The sequence below is a fragment of the Anolis carolinensis genome, chromosome 1, assembly GCF_035594765.1.
Source record: "Anolis carolinensis isolate JA03-04 chromosome 1, rAnoCar3.1.pri, whole genome shotgun sequence".
Lineage (NCBI taxonomy): Eukaryota > Metazoa > Chordata > Lepidosauria > Squamata > Dactyloidae > Anolis > Anolis carolinensis.
Window position 1 is genome coordinate 185,516,927 of NC_085841.1, and position 20,639 is coordinate 185,537,565.

Genomic DNA, 20,639 nt, shown 5'->3' on the forward strand with positions numbered 1-20,639 from the left:
CCATGATGCTGCTTGTGACCTTTTTGAATGCCTGGCTGGGTAAATGGTGGTGGCAGGCAGGGGTGAATAGCTCCTGAGTGGGAATTGGTGCTTTCCCCTCTTGGCAGAATAATCCTTGGCTTATCCATGGGTCATATCAAAATCTAAAGTTCTGCGTCATAAAATAGATTTGACAGTGACTACATCATTCAGTTATGCAGGTAGGATTCTGTCCCTGGGTTTGTTTTTTTAGTAACAGTATCCTCAGGAGTTTCTGATGCTGTTATAGTGGCCATTTGGGCTTTCAGTGCAGGCTTCCATTACAAGGGTGAGAACTTAACATCTTTTTCTTGTACTGAGCTCTCAGTCCTGATTTGGGGAAGAAGAGAAGAGAAGGTGATCTTATTTTAATCACGGGACTCAAAGGCATAGTTAATATCCTATTTAACTTGCTACAGTCTTTGCAAAACTCTTCCTGGCTATTGCAGATTCACTCAGGAACAGGATTAATTAATTATGTGTTACCTAGAAAACAAACTGAAAACCCTCATTTTGCACACATCAAAGCATTCCTTTTGGGTCCTGGGCAGAAATATATATTGTATATCTGGGAGTGAAATGCTTTACAACAGGTAAAAAATCAGCCTGATACGGATCCACAAGCTCATTATACGAGTGTTTGTATTCACTTGTGACCAGAAGATGTTGTTATTGATTATGATAATGATGACTTACACAATAATAATAATAACAACGACAACAACAACAACTTTATTTTTGTACTCTGCCTCCATCTCCCTGAAGGGACTCGGGATGGCTTACATGGGGCCAAGCCCAAATGATTACAATAAACAAAACAAAACACATCAGAAAAGAAATACAGATGCAAAAAAAAATTACACATTAGACATAATAAAATTAAAAAGGTGACTGTGATAAAACATGATTTGGCACCAAGGTAAAAGTCATAAAAACAAACTGGGCAAAGTGCTCCGAGTGAGTTTTGTAAATCCAGGGGATGAGGTAATTGGCTAAAAGTGCTACAGTCAATGAAAGAGCAGCTTGGGATGGGGTGGACCTTGTGGATATATCGAACTAATAGAACGGGTAAAGTGCAACAAATAAGGAAATGGTCACCGGTACGGAGTCTGTCGTGGGGGTGCAAAACTCATTCTCCATTATTTAAAAGCTGAACTAATGGCTGCTGTATTTAAAAAATCCACAGCTGATTGGTCGAGGGCGATATGGAGCAGTCTACAAAGGTTCCTTAGATGAGCGTCCAGTGGCTGTAAAAGTGTTTTCTTTCACTAATCGTCAAAATTTTATCAATGAGAGAAATATATACAGAATACCACTAATGGAACATGACAACATTGCCCACTTCATTGTTGGAGATGAGAGATTCACTGCAGATGGACGGATGGAGTATTTATTAGTGATGGAATATTATGCCAATGTAAGTAATAATTCAGAGAGTTTAAAAATCCTCTACAGTGGATTAACTGAGCTAATGAACTGATAAACTCTTCATATTCTCTTTCCAGGGGTCCTTGTGCAGATATTTGAGTCTTCATACTAGCGACTGGGTGAGCTCCTGTCGGTTAGCACACTCTATAACTCGAGGCTTGGCATATCTTCATACAGAGTTGCCACGAGGAGGTAAAGTTAGAAGGGGATTTAAGGTCAAATTGTTTTAAGAGACCTAAGATGATGCCAATATTTCTATCACTAGAAATAAATTGAAACCATTTTATGTAGTCTGATCTTAATTTTTAAAATAAGGACTTTTACACATCTGGTTTCAGGTGTTTGGTTTTGGTATGCTCTCATATATGCATGAATACAAAAATCAAAATGGATATATACAAATTTCTGAATTAGCTTAGACTGTGTTCAGATAAAAACTGCACCATATGTTGAACACTTGAATTTGTCTTAACTCTGTTGTCAGTGCATGCAGTCTTCTTTGAAATGCACATCCCTGGTCCTCTTTGTATGCATATTTGGTCATGTATGTCTTCTAAATACAATATACCTATCTTTGTGCCAGTACTGATTCTGGTACTGGCTCTATAGATAAACTAAATGTTTGCAGAAGTTATGCTGTAGGGGAAGGGAATTTTTGTTGGGCGGAGAAAATTGTATCACTTTCTCCTATTAAAGACCTATTTTGAGCACTCATGTAGTACAGCAATGAAATATTCTCATAAATCATCATAGAAAGCATGGAGAATTTCTTTGCTAAAATGCCTGTGTTTTGTAATACCTGAAATGAACTATTAGAAATTCTAAAACAGTGTATTCATATATCAAAACAGATTGCTATAAACCTGCCATCTCCCATCGTGATCTGAACAGTCGCAATGTATTGGTGAAGAATGATGGGACATGTGTCATCAGTGATTTTGGTCTCTCCATGAAGCTAACAGGAAATAGACTTGTTCGTCCAGGGGAGGAGGACAATGCTGCCATTAGTGAGGTGAGTATATAAAAGGAATCAAAAGAAAACAAGTATTTTGGAAATACCTTCACAAACCTCAACAAAGAGTGTGCTTATCTGCTGCTTTGAGCATAAATAATTGATATAAAATATTGAGAGTTCATGGGATTATTTTCAAGTCCCTTGGCTAAATAAAACGAATGATACTTACAGACACTTCAGACCCATCTTGGTCATTAAAATGTTCTTAAGTATGATTTTATCTTTTCTTGGTTGCTGCTTGAAAATAGTGAAGAGGAAGTCAGAGTGTGAAGTACATTGAGTTCTTAGTATCTGATACAATGACCTAGCATGGTTTTATAGAATCATAGAATAGTAGAGTTGGAAGAGACCTCATGGGCCATCCAGTCCAACCCCCTGCCAAGAAGCAGGAAATAGCATTCAAAGCACCCCCGACAGATGGCCATCCAGCCTCTGCTTAAAAGCCTCCAAAGAAGGAGCCTCCACCACAGTCCGGGGCAGAGAGTGCCACTGCCGAACAGCTCTCACAGTGAGGAAGTCCTTCCTGATGTTCAGGTGGAGTCTCCTTTCCTGTAGTTTGAAGCCATTGTTCCGTGTCCTAGTCTGCAGTGCAGCAGAAAACAAGCTTGCTCCCTCCTCCCTATGACTTCCCCTCACATATTTGTACATGGCTATCATGTCTCCTCTTAGCCTTCTCTTCTGCAGGCTAAACATGCCCAGTTCTTTAAGCCTCTCCTCATAGGGCTTGTTCTCCAGACCTTTCATCATTTTAGTTGTCCTCCTCTGGACGCATTAATAGGTTGACATTAGGTGTGTGTCTCTCCTGCTAATGTTGAGATGGGTTGGCTGCTTAGTAACCTTTACTGTTGAATGAGGGAGGCTTTCCATTCTCTTCCCATTAGAGCAGAGATTGCAGTGTTTCTAAAATATAGCTGGATCTTTCTGTACATTCTGTGGCATCATATCCAGTAGGTATTCTTAAGAGGAGCCTGTAAATCAATCCTTTGAGTGTACCAGTGTGATGGAGTCTTCTCCAATGAGTCTTGAAAAATGACATCTTTAACAGTAAATGACAGTGTGAGCAGAATTTGGTCATTAGTCAGAGGCAGTGATAGTCTGATGGATTTAAGACTTGGAAGAGTTTAGGATTTGGGTTTTTTAAACATTTGCCAGTACTTAAGCTTTTTAGAGGTTCTGGATTAGGCGTGGTACAGCTTATTGTGGTAACAAAAATAATGATTCCATACCTCAAAGCCAGAAAGTATGAAATATAGCACTTGTGACATTGTTTCTGTATTCCTTGGTTTGATGCTTTTCTGTGATTCTAATTATTTTATTTATTTATTTATTTATTTCCCATACTTGTACCCCTCCCTTCTCACCCTGAAGGGGGACTCAGGGCGGCCTTACAACCGGCAGCAATTCCATGCCCCCGTACAATTTCAGAATAACACAGTTTTACTTAAAACTAAGCATTAAAACATAACGTAGCATTAAAACATAACAGCAATTAACAATTATTCACATAAATGACTTTAAACCACCCTCCTTGGCTTGCAATTTACATCTTCAAATGAAAGTACTGTTAAAAATGATTTGACTTTGATGTCTGACCACTATTATTCAGTACATCTTTTTAAAAAGAGTAGTCACTGCTATAATAAGACTATTTCGCTTTTAATATCAACCTTAGTTCATGTCTCTGCAAGGGAATTCCTGGAAAAATTATAATGATCTTTTTCATTCCTCTGGAGATGAGATATGCAGGTACAGATAGCACACTTTTTATTTTTTATTCTAAAGCTTGGATTTTAAAAATATTCAGGAAGATATACGGTCAAATCTCCAAGGTTTCTTTCAAAAATGTTTGTCTCCAGCTTGTGCCCTCAATGTGGTGTTCAGACTTGTCTTAATATTACCAATGGGCTGATAATTTCATCCAAACATCAGAAAGGTGCAGTGTATAAAGTAGCCTTAGTTTATAGTCATTGATTCACTGGACATTAACAGTATGAAATCATGTTCATTAGTTATGTTGATAGAGTGTAGTTCACGTTTTGGAAGATAGACGCTTTTGAACTGTGATGTTGGAGGAAAATTGCCTTGGACCGCAAGAAGATCCAACCAGTCCATACTCCAGGAAATAATGCCCGGCTGCTCACTGGAGGGAAGGATACTAGAGGCAAAGATGAAGTACTTTGACTACATCATGAGAAGACAGGAAAGCTTAGAGAAGATAATGATGCTGGGGAAAATGGAAGGAAAAAGCAAAAGTGGTCAACCAAGGGCAAGATGGATGGATGGTAGTCTTGAAGTGACTGGCTTGACCTTTAAGGAGATGGGGTGGCGACGGCCAACTGTCATGGGCTGGTCCATGAAGTCACAAAGAGTCGAAAGCATCTGAACGAATAAACAGCAAAAGTTCCATTTTTATACTGTAGTCATTAACAAAAACAGACAATGATATCAAAGAAGCAGTAGTGGGGTAGTAGCGATAAGTAGCATTTCTCATAATTGCAGTAATTAAACCTGAGAGGTGAAGCTGTGGAGATTCCCCTCTGCCGATAGTTCAGTAACTAAAAAATGTGATTGAATCTGAAAGGGTGAAATTGAGAGAGGATTAATGAATGCTTTTTAACTCTGGATAAATTTAAATTCTCTGTTGGCATTAGTGTTTGCCAGAGAAATTTGATTTCACTCTCAAGCTACAGAATGAAATGTGTTCCTTGATGCTAATCTAAAAGATGAGTGTTCTCAAAATAGCAATTTTCTAACTGCATTTTTATAGATACTGGTATAAAATGCTGTAAAGAGGCTGTTATAATCTTCAGAAAGGTGAGAGGGAGCTCCTCTTTTTTCTCTCTTGCTGAATGGTGGTGGTGGTGGGGGGGATAATCCAATCCTGTCACTTACTCAGTTTGAATGAATAAATTCATATATTCTTTTAGAACTATCTGTCCTACATGCAGCTGTCACTCTTACTGCACCTGTTTGAAATAAGAGAAGGTTCACTATTAACCCAAGGAAATACTGAACATTTTAGCTTGGCATTCCTGTGTATATATCTCTCTTTCGTTCATAAAAAAAACTGTTAAAGTATTACACCATGCTACTCAAAACATTTAGTGAAAATGAGAAAACATTAAAAAGGTTATTGTTGTTACTTTAAATGCAATGCATAAAACCAACCCAGAAAGCAGGACCATGGTAAAGCTATATATTCTTCTTGATACTGTGTTGAGAATAAAAGCAAACATAATGGGAAAAATCCAAATTATTTTAAAAGACGGGAGCTGTAAATAAGATTGCATGAATATCAATGAAGTATAAAGAATGCTACAATTTTTTGCAGGTTGGTACAATCCGTTATATGGCTCCTGAAGTGTTGGAAGGAGCAGTGAACTTGAGAGACTGTGAATCAGCTCTGAAGCAAGTAGATATGTATGCACTAGGTCTAATCTACTGGGAGATTTTTATGAGATGCACAGACTTGTTCCCAGGTAATACATGGATTGCTAAAACTCTCCTACTTTTGTTTTATCTGCTGTAGCCTTTGTTTTTGCTTTTTATTTTTTGCAGCTGAATATCATGATATACATTTCCCCTACCACTCAGTATTATTTGTTTCCTGTAGTAAACTCAGTGCCATCTAGTGTTGCAGACTGGAATTGATTTTTTAATGGTGAATATATAGCCTTGGTTACATAATAACTTAATCCTACCCAATAAGCTGTCGGTATTAAAAGCTTACAAGCTTAGTAGTAGTGCTGTTGAATGGATACCAATATGCAGACTATAGCCAGCATTCACATTGGGGCTAATGGTAGACCAGGGGAAATGGAGGCCCTACAAACATAGCACAATTCACACCAGTATTTGAAATTTGTTTCAAATGTAACTAAAGAGAAGCCTGTGTGTGGATACAACCCTTAAAACAAAATGTCTGGATTTTGTAGAATACATGTAGAAGATTCTTTTGAGGGCAGAGTGATCAACTTTGGTTCATAAATGTGTAGTCCTTTTAGCAGCCAACATCATATAAATCTCTACTTCAACAACCAACTAGGACCCAACTGCCAGATTGTCTTATCTTCTTTCAGGAGAGAATCTACACTTAACTGCATAGCCTAATTCATTGTTAAAACCGCCCCCCTCTTTATCCCAAGGGTCATGGCAATGAACTTACCTAAATTTTCTGACGGATTCTTTTACATTCATCACCCTACTCCTCCTGCTTTCATCTTGTAATTTAATTCTATTTTACCAAACTTATTATTTAATCAAATTTTATTGTGTTTAATTTTTTAAGTTAACTATTAGAGGAGTTTTAGGATAGTAATTAGTGTCTATTCGTCTGTGTATTTTTGTTTTTTATATTTTATTGTTGACTAATCAATAAATAGATTTATCTATCTTTAATTCATACTTGTGATTTTGAAATAGAAGTCCAAATTCATTTATTCCAGTATCAGACTGAGACAGTCTGGTGTCTATCAGTATGATGCTGATATTTGACCATCTAAAAGGAGGACAGGTATACAAATAGTATGGAAAAGCAAAATCCACCAGGAATTCATAGTAATATAATCCAAACTGGGTAACAAGAAGCTATAAATGGCGCCATCTGGGACCTTAGGCATTTTGATAGAAAAAAGAAAAAAAAAGAAAGGGAGAAGATGGCCTAGTCTAGTCCTCACCAGTTTGAAGGTAGATTTTATTAGAGGGAAGGGAGAATTTCAGAAAGTCAAAAAGTCCTACTTGTTGAAATAGATGGCTCTCCCCACCCATTTTTTCTATTAAGGCAGTAATTCCCAAACTTTGGTCCTCCAGTTGTTTTGGACTTCAACTTCCAGAAATCCCAGCCAGCTTACCAGCTGTTAGGAATTGTGGGGGCTGAAGTCTAAAACCCCTGGAGGACCAAAGGTTGGGAACCACTGTTAAGGAACTGAAGGTATGTTGCTTTGTGCTTACCAATCTTTTTCTGCACAGAGTTCTTTATAGAGTTTACCTTTCTGGTCACCTAAGCTCTCAAGATGGTAAGGAACAATTTTCTTTTGTGGGCAGAACATCATCAGTATAACGCTTAAGAATCTCTTTAATTTTGGTCCTTCAAGAATTTTAAATAACACGACCTTAATCATGCAGCTACATCTCTTTTTATGTTTATAAACTAACAGTCCTTATAGAAGAGCATCATATCACATAGATGAGCACATTAGCTTTCTTATCATAGAGGTAAATTGGTCTGATACATGTCATCTATAGACATTTCATAATAGCATTGGATCATTAAAGGATCTAGACCTGTATGTTTTATCATATATAAAACAGAGGTAGCCTGGCTTTTGTTGCCTGAAGGCATCCTCTGTTTGGGAGGTGTTAACTGGCACTTGTTTGCTTGTTCTCTGGAGTTCTCCTGTTTCTGAGTGGTGTTCATTATTTACTGCCTTGATTTTGATGTTTTTTAATACTGATAACCAGATTATGTTCATTTTCATTGTTTCCTCCTTTCTGATGAAACTGTATGGTTCAACTGTTGATTTGGTTTGCAGATAACTAGGACATCTAGAAATTGCAGTTTTCCTTCATTTTCTTTTTCTGTGGTGAATTGGATATTTGGGTGGATGTTGTTGATGTGGTCCAGGAACTACTTTAGTTCTTCTCCCTGGCTCCAAATGGTGAATGTGTTGTCCACATATCAGCTTTTTGGTGCTGTTTCCAGGACTTGTTTCTCATTGTGTTCCATGTAAAAATTTGCTATAACAGAGCTAAGAGGGCTCCCCATGGCTACTCCATCTTTCTGTTCATAGTATTCATTATCCCACTGGAAGTAGCTCGTACTGAGGCAGTGCAACAACAACACTTTATTACAGTCCATGACCAGTACAAAGTGGGGTGCAAATGCCCTGGGAAGGGAAACACAGTTCCGTACTAGAGAGTAGAGTCCTTATGGATTTTTGAGACTCCATAAAGCCTAGGAGGGAGGGCTTCCAATTTGCATAGATGTTGGTGTATGTTAAGATTAATTGAGGAGTTTTAGCCCAGTACTGTGTATATGTACTGCTGTAGGACTATTTCCCTCCCATTGATTGAGGTGTTACTAGCTAATTTCCCCTTTGTCTGGCTAGGTTACTGTGTTCCAAAAGTTCCACTTATGGGAGGAGAGCCCTGATCACCTTCTGAGATAGTTGGATGGGGGGGGGGGGGTGATTCCCTCCTAGATGGGTTGGCTGCATTCCCAAATGTTATGCATTCAGTTTTCTTTTCCCTTCCACACCATGTTGAGCTTACCGTGTGACTTCTTCTCCTATTTACACTAGTACTGTCTTAAAATCTTTAGTTAGTTGGCTATGCCGGGGCAGTTTTAGCAAAATCATTTTCCAGAAAAGAATGTTTTTTTCTCTCTCTTTAAGTGCACCATACAAAGCACAGTGTGCAATCACTTTAACTCTTAACTAACCCATTTTTTACTCTAAAGTTGCTGCTGCAGGACCTGAAATGTGTGCACTGTAATGACTAGCCTGGGGTCTAAATACCCTAAAGGCAGCAGATCCTCTCTGATCTAGCTAGCTAAGGAGGGTCAGCCCTCATTAGTACCACCAATCATTACCAAGTGACATAGGCTTCATTTTAGAGGAAGGGACTAGAAAAGTCATCTCTGAGAATTTCTTGCCTAAGAAAACCCTACGAAATCCACGGTGTAACCATAAGTTGAAAAGCGACTTGAAGGCATATACACACATAATAACAAGCCTATTACGCTGTGCTATTAGAGAAAAATTGAGGAAGGGGAACCAAAACCTCCACATATATTGCTATAGAATCTTTAGTATTGGCATCAGGCGGTTGAGAAATAAATAAACAAACAAACAAAGATGCATCTCCTTTGTTTGGGTCTCCTGATCTCTTCCTACCCTCTAATCCTCAAACAGTGCTAAAAGGCTTCTGTTTCCGGCTGAATGAGTCCCCAAATTGTTCCGAGGTTGCAATCTAAAGTAGCCATAGTGCAGAGGAAGGATGCGTTCTTGCTTTGATTTGCCATTTAATGTTTATTTATTTATTTACAGCATTTATATTCCGCCCTTCTCACCCCGAAGGGGACTCAGGGCGGATCACATTATATACACACAGGGCAAACATTCAATGCCCATATACATAGAATCGAGACAGAGACAGACAGACACAGAGGCAATTTAACCTTCTCCTGAGGGGATGTTCGATTCTGGCCACAGGGGTAGCAGCTGCTTCATAATCCACTCTGACCGCACTTCCTCATTCCAACATTGTAAATTAGTTAAATTTGCCTCCCCACTTTTTATAAGTGGTACCTTATCTCCTACTTGATAGATGCAACTATCTTTCGGGTTGCTAGGTCAGCAATGAGCAGGGGCTATTTTTTATTTTTAATTGACGGGTGCTCACCCCGCCACGGGCTGGCCTCGAAATCAAGACCTCCTGGTCAGAGTGATTTATTGCAGCAGGCTGCTTTACCAGCCTGCGCCACAACCCGGCCCCTACATCTCCTCTACCATCTATATAACCAACCAAATTCTGATTCAGATCGAAGAGAGTATGATATCCCACTCTTGCATTTCAAAGCCTAACTTGTTTTGTGCCCTCCAAGCCGCCTTAATTGTAAAGTACTTTACATAACTTTCTCTGCAAACAGGAGAATCAGTGCCAGAGTTCCAGACAGCTTTCCAAACAGAAGTTGGAAACCACCCTACTTTTGAAGATATGCAAGTCCTTGTTTCAAGGGAAAAGCAAAGACCAAAATTCCCAGAGGCCTGGAAAGAGAACAGCTTGGTGAGAAGCAAAATACATTCCGTTTTTTCTTTGCATTTGACAATAATATGTACACTGCTAGAATATGGAAATAGAAACACAATGTTGGTTTAAAGTTTAAAATGTATTGTTGTAGTTGCTTAGATTAGTATAAGATTTAAGCAACTACTATGTGGAGATACTATGTGAAAAATAAAATTGAACTGAAATTTCCTATTTCAGTTGTGTATGCTGTGTTAATTTTTGAAATAATTTTAGTCATGATTTAAAGGCTCACTACAATTTGATCACTATTAGACAATTATATATCTTAACGTATGTTTGATTACACAGATTTAATAGTGTAACCCTACCTCTCAGGTTACCTGGCTGAAGAGGATTAAAGATGAATTCTGTTGACATAAAAAAGCTCCCTCAGCAAATGAGGGATTCATTTTTCACTCTACCAGCTCTATGGGCATAGAACTGTCACACATTGTCTTTCTGGTAATGGTAAGCCTCCAGTGGGGGTATGCCAGGTTATTTTCCTATCTGTTGAAGCCAACAGGGAAAGGATTTGGTGGTGGGGATATTTTCTAGAAAATAATTTGGTAAGACCACCCACATATATATTGTGCACACAGACTGGCAATAGCCAGCAGGATTACAGAAGTGGCAGGTGATCCATTTCACACCTTCTGTTGTCTCATTTATAATTGCTTTGCTAGGTGTCATCACAATGTCAGTCCAGCACAATGAAAAACACAGTACTATTTTGAACTATTTGATTGAAGACATTTTTGTTTGGTTTGTTCCTTAATTGAAATTTACAAAATAGCCAAACCCATATAAGCAATCTTATACTGAATCATCTGAATGTAGGTTTACAAATTATTTTAGTCGCCACACATGCAGAATAAGTTCAAATTCCCTATTACTGAAAGAAATCCCATGCTATGTTTATTAATTATTCATTCTTTTGCGAAATGAACATTAGCAGAATTGCTTTTGAAAGCAAGCTTACTTGTCTCAAATTAGATCTTGTTGTGGCTAATCCTAAGTAGACTTATTGAATCAACTATTGAATGATAAATCAACATCTTGGTAAATCCACTTGATTCAGTAGTTTAACTATAGTCAGGAAAACAAAAAGCTTGGGGCCATCATATTGACATGCCTTTTACAGACAAAATTTACCAGTGTTGTCATTAAAAATACTGATATCTTTGTGTGTGCAACCCTATATACCAGTGGTTCTCAACCTGTTTAGCAGCCAGTTTACCAGCTGTTAGGATTTCTGGGAGTTGAAAGGCAAAAACATCTGAGGACCCCAGGTTAAGAACCACTGCTACATACTCTTATATCCTGCTTGTTTCTGGTTACGTGGGATTGTGCTGTTAAAGTGTTCAAATCAGAAATGATACTTTGAAGTTGGAAAAAGTCTGAGAAAGGGTCTACCCAAATTACCTTGTTGTTGGAGCAATTCCCAGTGAGGAAAGATCAGAGCATATTTAATTTAGAAAAAAGTCAGAGTCATGCATAAAATTACGCATAAGATAGAGAAAGTGGGACAAGAGCAATGTCTCTTCCTCTAGAATCCAAGATCATTGATGAAGCTTTACACTGGGAGATTCAGGACAGACAAAAGCAGATTATTATACAAGTATAAGACAAGAAAATATAAAGACACAGCAAATAGATGAAATGAGAATTTGCTTCCATAGGGTGTGATTATGGCCCACATCTTAGATGGCTTTGAAAGAAGGTTAAACAAATGCATGAAGGATAAGATGGCTAGCTACTAGTCACAATGGCTTATATACTACTTATGTGCTACTTTGATACAGTCACAACAGCAAGCGAGTTCTCTTGTGGTCTTCCTTTGGAAAACTAGTTGGCCAGAGTGGGCAGAACTAAATCAGCCTGCTCCAACACAGCTCTTTTAAACCTAATAATAGCACTATGTGACCATTTAAAATACTTGATATTTTTTTAAAAATCAGCAATCTAACTTTATCATCTTTGAAGTGATAAATGATTTAATGTATATTTAGCATTTTAAAACTATTATTGTTGATGTTTTAAATCATCATAAATTGATATGATTTTCTAGCACTGTAAAATCCTCAGATATTTTGTGAAATATATATATTTAAATAATAACCATTGGAACAAACAAGTGATACTAGCTTACCTATTGACGATAAAAAAAGAGAAAGAAAATCAAGTCTTATTTTACTTTACAGGCTGTGAGATCGCTGAAAGAGACAATAGAAGACTGTTGGGATCAGGACGCTGAAGCTCGACTGACTGCCCAGTGTGCAGAAGAAAGGATGGCTGAACTTATGATGATTTGGGAGAGGAATAGATCTGTTAGCCCGACAGTTAACCCTATGTCTACAGCTATGCAAAATGAGCGGTATGTAGTACTATGTGTGGAGTTCATGTGCATCCTCTTCCCAAAACCTGTGCGCCAGTGGCAGTATAACCATTTTTAAAGCTTCCTGTGTATGCATTAGGTGCTTTCCCTCAGGGATGAGCTTTGACAGCAGAGATATCACATTTTCTGAGCACTGAAATCACAATAATTTGATACCTGGGGAAATGTGATCCTTCCCTAAATAGCATGTCAGTTGTCATGATTGTTGTGTGGGTTGAGAAATGAAATGTCACAGTCCTTGATTACTCGTTTTGTGTCATACTTAGCTGCAGAATTGTCATGTCACATCTATACATTTAGCCATATTCTTACAAAAACATGATAAACACAGCTATTCCTCCCATCTCACTTATCATCCGCAAAACACAATGAGAGGAAAATAAAAAGAGATTTGGCAAAAATATCACATAAGGGCAGACCAGCAATTGTGGCTTGCTATGAATTACCATATATAAAGGCATTTGCTGTGCTAGTCTTGGTGTGGTGAAGTTAAAGATAATCTGTTACTGGGCAACACACAATTTTGTTTAAATTGTTCTGCTCAGTATGAAAATTGTTCAGAAAGAATATGAACTTTTATAAGACTGTTAAACTGTATGTGTTTTTACAGTTGACTTTACCATTAGAGCAGTGGTTTTCAACCTGTGGGTCCCAGGTGTTGTGGCCTACAACTCCCAGAAATCCTAGCCAGTTTACCAACTGTTAGGATTTCTGGGAGTTGAAGTCCAAAACATCTGGGGACCCACAGGTTGAGAACAACTGCATTAGAGAATATGAGAGAAGACTGCTAATCTTGATTAATATGATGCCAGTAGAGACATTCCCACAAGAAAATTCCCACGATAATTGTGTTTGCAGCATGAAACTACCCATTTTGCGTCTTAGATACCTATATCATGAGAAAATATAACTAGTACCCACATTGTCTTAATTCTAATAGCTTTCTGTTTTTTGTGTTTTTTTTTAAAGAAACTTGTCACACCATAGGCGTGTGCCAAAGATCAGACCATATCAAGATTATTCTTCTTCATCTTACATTGAGGACTCAATTCACCACAATGATAGCATAGTGAAGAACATTTCCTCTGAACTTTCTTTGTCAAGCACACCACTGACACTTGGGGAGAAGAACAGAAACTCAATTAACTATGAGCGGCAGCAAGCACAAGCCCGTATTCCTAGTCCCGAGACAAGTGTCACAAGTTTGTCCACCAACACAACCACCACCAACACAACAGGCCTCACTCCAAGCACTGGCATGACCACCATATCCGAAATGCCCCACTCAGGTGACATAAGCGTCAGTGCAGGAAATGGTGTTGGGCCGACCCCTGGTTGTCTACAGCTGACAGAGGAGGACTTGGAGACCAATAAATTGGATCCAAAGGAAGTGGATAAGAACCTGAAAGAAAGCTCTGATGAGAACCTGATGGAGCATTCCCTTAAGCAGTTCAGTGGCCCAGATCCACTCAGCAGCACCAGCTCCAGCTTGCTCTATCCATTGATAAAGCTTGCAGTAGAAGCAACAGGGCAACCAGACTTCACACAAACTGGAAATGGTCAAGCCTGCCTAATTCCAGATGTTCAGCCTGCTCAGGTGTATCCTCTTCCCAAGCAACAGAATCTCCCAAAGAGGCCTACCACCCTACCCTTAAACACCAAAAACTCCACAAAGGAGCCTCGGCTGAAATTCGGAGGGAAGCACAAATCAAACTTGAAGCAAGTAGAAACAGGAGTTGCCAAGATGAACACTGTCAGTGCTGCAGAACCTCATGTGGTAACAGTGACCACAAATGAAGTGGCAGGAAGAAGTCATACCATTAACTCTCATGCTGTGCCAACCCAGTATGTCAATGGTACAGTGCCATCTAGCCAATCAACCAGCTCAGGAGTACACAGGGCCCAGGAAATGCTGCAGAACCAATTCAGTGGAGAGGACAGCCGTCTGAATATCAACTCAAGCCCTGATGAGCATGAGCCCTTATTAAGGCGGGAGCAGCAAGTGAGCCATGATGAGGGTGTTCTGGAACGTCTGGTTGATCGGAGAGAGCGCTCGCTGGATAATGGCCGAACAAATGCCAACAACAACAACAATAGCAGCAGCAACTCATGTCCAGGACAAGGTGTCTGTACTCTCGTCAATATGAGAACAGCACCAAATTCTGAACAGACCCGTACTAAAAGAGCACAGAGGCCTAACTCCCTGGATTTATCAGCCACAAATATTTTAGACAGCTGTAGCATGCAGTGTGAGTACTGGTGGGATTTATAAGGGCATGTTGACAAAATGTTCTTAGAAAGTAATTGTTTTTAATGTGACTGACAAATAGTCAAGTTGTTGTTTGCTTTCCCTGTGCCAAACATAAATAGAGATGATCATAGCTACTGTAATTTTAATTGTTCTACTTAAAATGTTTGTGTTTTTCCAATTAAATATATTACTTAAACTTTTTATATATTTTATATATGACCTGCCTTTCACTGTAGTATCAAAATAATCTTTGGAGAGGTGTTGAACATTTCTGCTTCCTGATGAAGTCGCAGTAGTACCTGAACAACATACCGTGTTTCCCCGAAAATAAGACAGTGTCTTATATTAATTTTTGCTCCCAAAGATGCACTAGGTCTTATTTTCAGGGGATGTCTTATTTTTCCATGAAGAAAAATTCACATTTATTGTTGAACAAAAACATGAACATTTATTATATACTGTACAGTAGTTGTCATCACAAACCAGTATTACCAGACAAACTGTGAATCCTATCAAGAATTTCTTGTTACTACCAATATTTCCATGTACAACACTCTATGGTACATACATTTACCGATCCTGCATGCTCTGGTGTTCTGTTTGGCGGGCATGCTTCCAAACAAAACCTTTGCTAGGTCTTACTTTCAGGGGAGGCCTTATATTTAGCAATTCAGCAAAACCTCTACTAGGTCTTATTTTCTGGGGATGTCTTATTTTCGGGGAAACAGGGTAGCAGAAACTTCTATCGTAATCTTAGAAGTGTACGCCTTTGTTCCTGGCAACAGCTGACTTACCTTTTGAGCAGGGAAAGTATCATGGAAAATCTCCCTGAGCCAATGTTTTCTAGTTGAATGAAACAAAGTATTTTAGTTTTTGACTGAAAGATTTGCAACTCTTTTTAACAGATGTATTACAGCTAAAGGTATGCATTATATTTTAGGATACTTTATGATATAAACATTATCCCTTTTTAAATGAAAGTATTCTGTTAATTCTTCCACATTTTAGAATACTTTTATATCCTGAAAACTGTTCTGTATTGTTCTACAGATGTATGAGCAGACATTATGGAAGGTGATGAAAGCACATTCCTGTGTATACCTTAATAGGTTTCATTGGATTCCAATACAATTATTTGTCTCTGTTGTATGCATGGAAGTTCACAATTGTGCTACATTTGTGTATAAAACAAATTGTTTTATTTTTAATAGTTTCAATAGGACTGATAGACACTCCTTGTTACAGATCGGCAGGAGCCGAACATAGGGTTTAAAATGTATGATTACTCTGGATACTGATTTTGGTTTGCCATCTGAAGGTTCTCTTGCAATTTTACGATAATGTGGAAGCAGTACTACATTTTCAGTTCCATTCAATTACCATTCTAAACTGCTATTTTAATACTAATGAATCCATTGGAATTGTATAATGTATTCTTTCAGTCAAAGAATGTGGTCAGCATGACCTTACAGTGTATCCTTTGCTGGATCATAACCTTTTAATCTACCAGTAGGGGTAGGGGTTGGTTGTCTAAATTTCCCCCACTGAAAAAGTTCCTAGGCATGGAAAATGAACTTAAGTGTGAACACTAATATCTTATTCTGTAACATGTTAGTATAATAACCAGCTCTCTTCAGCTGGAGGAGAGCCACAAAAATGAAGTTTCTGGAATATAACAACTAGTCTCAAAGTAAGTAGCACACAATTATACAGGAAATAACATTTTCAAACCAGGAACAAAAAAAATGGTAGTGTTCTAGATTTTTACATTAACGTGTGTAATCCACTACCTGCAGTTGCAAGGGCTACTTATGTAATTCACTCTCAGTAAAAGGATCCAGAGTAGGGGATATCAGATCTCTCTTCAAAAATACAATTCTTTCAATCCATGTTTTATCATTGTTCCAATGGACACATTCATCTTATAAATCAGTGCTAAAAGTATCAAGGCTTTATGGTAGGTGTGTTTCAATGTTTGTGGTTATTTGTGATGTTATTGGTTTACCAAGACTGACTCAATTGAAGCTGGCTGAGCATGTTGTCTAGTATTTGGCTAAGGTGTCTCTGCCTCATGACCATTTTATGTCTCTTTCCTTTTTATAGTGAGCGAGTCATCCCTTGATAGCAAACCGGGCTCAGGAGAAAAGATCAAAAAACGTGTGAAAACACCTTATTCTCTTAAGCGGTGGCGTCCTTCCACATGGGTCATCTCCACAGAACCACTGGACTGTGAAGTCAACAACAATGGTGGTGATAGGGTGGTTAGTTCTAAGTCCAGCATAGCTGTTTACCTTGTAGATGGAGGTACTGCCACAACTATGGTGTCTAAGGATGCAGGAGTGGACTGTCTGTGAATTGTTTGAAAGCTGACAAAAATGACATTTTTGCATTCTGTTAAACAAACATGCAGAAGACATTTTTTTTAAAAAAACAAACCTGCTTTCTTCTGTCAGCATCCCTTACCGAAGAGTTGCTTTAAATAGATTTCAGCTATGCAGACAATTTTTAGCTTATGCTTCCATATTTTTAATTTTGTTCTTTTTTTAACATTTTTGCACTTTTTATTTAGTATTGCAAAATTACATCTGTCTGTCTTTGACCACAAAATTATATATATATGTGTATTAAATGCTGTGGTCTCAAAATATTTTTTTTAAAAAACAAAAAGAAAAAATGTATTGCTGATAATCAGTTTGGACCCGTGTCAAAGGTCACTAAACAGATAAGCCAATTGGCAACAGTGGTGTCTGCTGTTCATGTTTTGAGTTCTGTGCATAAGTCCATTCGTATGTTTGTGTGTGTCAGAGTGTATTATCTTTTGAACTCCTCATTTTTCACTTGTGTTATGTTGAAATGTGCAATAGTCTGTAGTTCACAGTATGCTTTCTGTTTCCAGCCCCATTTTACACATTCTCTCTTTTGGAATTAAAAATGTTTTTTTTAAAAAAACTTGAACAGTTTGGCAGCCAGTGGTTTCCGACTGTGAACTCCGCAAAGCATAATCAGCTTTGAAGCAACTGCTTGTATCTATCAGTATGTGTGCTTTGAGATCGCAGTTAATGCATGCTTTTCCCTGCCTTGAAAAGGCTTAAAACACTAAAGAACAAATCTTTTTTTCCTTTCATCCTTTCAGGCTAATGCAGTGTAATTCTTTTTTCATAGTGAGTGATACAAGTTTGGAAAACTCTAAGAAAGAAAATATTGAACAAACTGTAAGGAATCAAAGTGTCAATTTGTGCAACCAGTGGGAGTAATTATCTTCCCAATAAGCTTGATTCTTGATAACCATGTGTCCCGTTGAATGGTTATAGGCCAAGAAAGCTAAACCCTGGATAGTTGATTTGTGGCATATCTTTCATAAAATCAGGATGCATGAAAGAATTGAAACTGTATGTGTGTGGAATCGAACCCGAGCTGTCTACCATGTTATTTTATTTTTTATACAATTTGACAATTATAGTTTATATTTATGTACATGCTTTTTCTTAATGAATGCTGTCAGTGCTTTTTGAAAAGTACATTTTAACTTCCTCTTGATACGTTGTGTAAAAAACCTATTGTAGCTAAGTTACGAAGACAGGATTTTCAACAGAGAGACGAAAGTGTGAACTTGGTTGTTTGACAGTAATGTGATATGTTCTGATGGTTCTATTATTTTTACTGCCCAAATGATTGCGATCAGCATTGCATCACCTATGTGTCATTTACTAGTTTAGAGAATAGTGAGATGGATTCATTTTCTTCAGACTCGCCCCCTTTTTGCATTATTGCTTCTCTTCAAACAGTACTCCTGCTTATCATGACAACATATCAAGTTTGTTTTCTCCAGAAGAAGAATTCAAAATATATGTAACACTACATATTTGTGCATAGCTAATAAAATGTTTGGCCAATTAACCACCATTTTGAAAGTCAGTAGGGACATCTGTCTAGACAGAAGATAGTCAGTATTGGCCCTTGTCCCAGCATGAAACAAAGCCCTTTTGTCTCAATTGTTATTCAGGCTTTTGTTAACATTATCAGTATATATCTATATCTCTATATGAGCTACATAGCATCTAGTATAGTATGTTCTGAATAAAAACATTAGTTTTGTATTGTCATGATCCAGGACTGACTAAACAATTACGTAGTCCATACAATAAAATCACAGCAGAATATATCCACCCTAGTTTCTGTCAGAATGTTCAGTTATGTTTTTCAGATGTCTGCTAAATTGTTTTTGTTAATTCTGTTCTTCATCATGGTGTCTGTGAAATTGCACACATGGGGTCTTGAACTCTGTCCCTGGGGCCATCATAGGCAGCCAGTTACAGAGCCCTAAACCTCACACGCAAATTCAATAGGCTAACAGAAGTGGTCATTTGAATTGGTTTAAATGAGATAAAAATCTGCTTCAAGATATAATAAGCAAATTAGGATAATTTATAGAATTCAGCATCTTAATTAATGTATAAAGCTCTCCGTCAGTCATCTTCCACCTCATGGTGCACATTTTTAAAAAGCTTTCACTTCCCCATTCACATTTCTCATTATCAACACTCTCCTACTTCAGTGGTTCAGAGACATGATCTTCCACCTCCTTTCGATCAATTTTTTAAAATTTGATTAGTCTGTTCATTAATACAGTGTTCCCTCACTTATCGCAGGGGTTACATTCCAGGACCACCCACGAAAAGTGAAAATCCACAAAGTAGGGATGCTATATTTGTGTTGTTTGCAAGTAGCATCTCTGTCCCCTCCTTGCCTCTCAAGCACACGCATGCGCGTACCCGCCACTGCCGCTGCCTTGTGAGGCGAAAACAAAGCTGCTTCAGCCTCCTTTTCTCTCCCTTCCTTAGGTTTGTCATTAGGAAGGAAATAGAAAGAGGAATTTATAAGGGATTTATAATATTATTTTATGATTTATACTATTATTTTAGTGTTTATTAAAAACCCGCAAAGCAGCAAGGGTGCAAAAAGTGAACCGCGAAGTAGCGAGGGAACACTGTAGTCCATGTTTTCCCCAATGTGTCTGGTGGATATAGGGATGTTGAAACATACACATAAAAATTTAAATATTATGTCATACTTTAATCAACACATTATTTTCTTTATCACAAACATTTCTGGTATCATTCTAATCTTCGAAATGGATTGAAAACCATCGTGTGTGGTTCAACTGATTTCACTGGTGCACCAAGTTTAAATGTTCATGATAATTTAAGTGATCCCTCTTTGTGATCCCTTCTACACTGCCAGATTATCTTCTTTGAACTGGATTATATGACAGTATAGACTAATATAATCCAGTTTAAAGCAGATAAAGTGAATTATCCATTTTGATAATCTGGATTGTATGACAGTGTAGAAGGGGTCTGAGTTGTGAAACTGACATTTTTTCCCTCCAATAATTCTTACAACATTATCGTGCAGGGGGATCTCTGCTGTTTTCCTTAAAATACCGACAATATGTCAATGAAATGGCCTTTACGGAGAGAGATAAGTACTTTGGAGTAAGATAATATGTCAGAAAATACATACTTTTGTGATTTGGTTAGAACAAATTTCTCTAAATGGACACTAGTTTTGGGTCAAAATTCCATTACAAAGCAACTCAAATATTTATTGTTCTAATAGTAATTTTCCCCTTTAATTCTACATGCATACACCACAGAAACAATATGCTCAACCAGAAACCGAGGGGAAGAGAAATGGTGTATACATGAAGCGATTGCACTCCTGTAGTTATGCTCAAATTCTAT

General features: G+C 37.9%; 1 protein-coding gene across 1 annotated transcript in view; it reads left to right on the forward strand.

Moving 5' to 3' along the window:
* The window catches only part of bmpr2 (bone morphogenetic protein receptor type 2), a 108,758-nt gene extending 89,701 nt beyond the window's left edge, over nucleotides 1–19,057 (forward strand). Inside the window, exons 6-13 of the mRNA XM_008114966.3 lie at nucleotides 1,205–1,435; nucleotides 1,524–1,638; nucleotides 2,298–2,458; nucleotides 5,793–5,940; nucleotides 10,110–10,246; nucleotides 12,451–12,623; nucleotides 13,614–14,893; nucleotides 16,999–19,057. Coding sequence (XP_008113173.1) covers nucleotides 1,205–1,435; nucleotides 1,524–1,638; nucleotides 2,298–2,458; nucleotides 5,793–5,940; nucleotides 10,110–10,246; nucleotides 12,451–12,623; nucleotides 13,614–14,893; nucleotides 16,999–17,249 — 2,496 coding nt within the window. The 3' untranslated portion in view covers nucleotides 17,250–19,057. The remainder of the gene's footprint in view (nucleotides 1–1,204; nucleotides 1,436–1,523; nucleotides 1,639–2,297; nucleotides 2,459–5,792; nucleotides 5,941–10,109; nucleotides 10,247–12,450; nucleotides 12,624–13,613; nucleotides 14,894–16,998) is intronic.
* The last annotated feature ends 1,582 nt before the right edge of the window (nucleotides 19,058–20,639 follow it).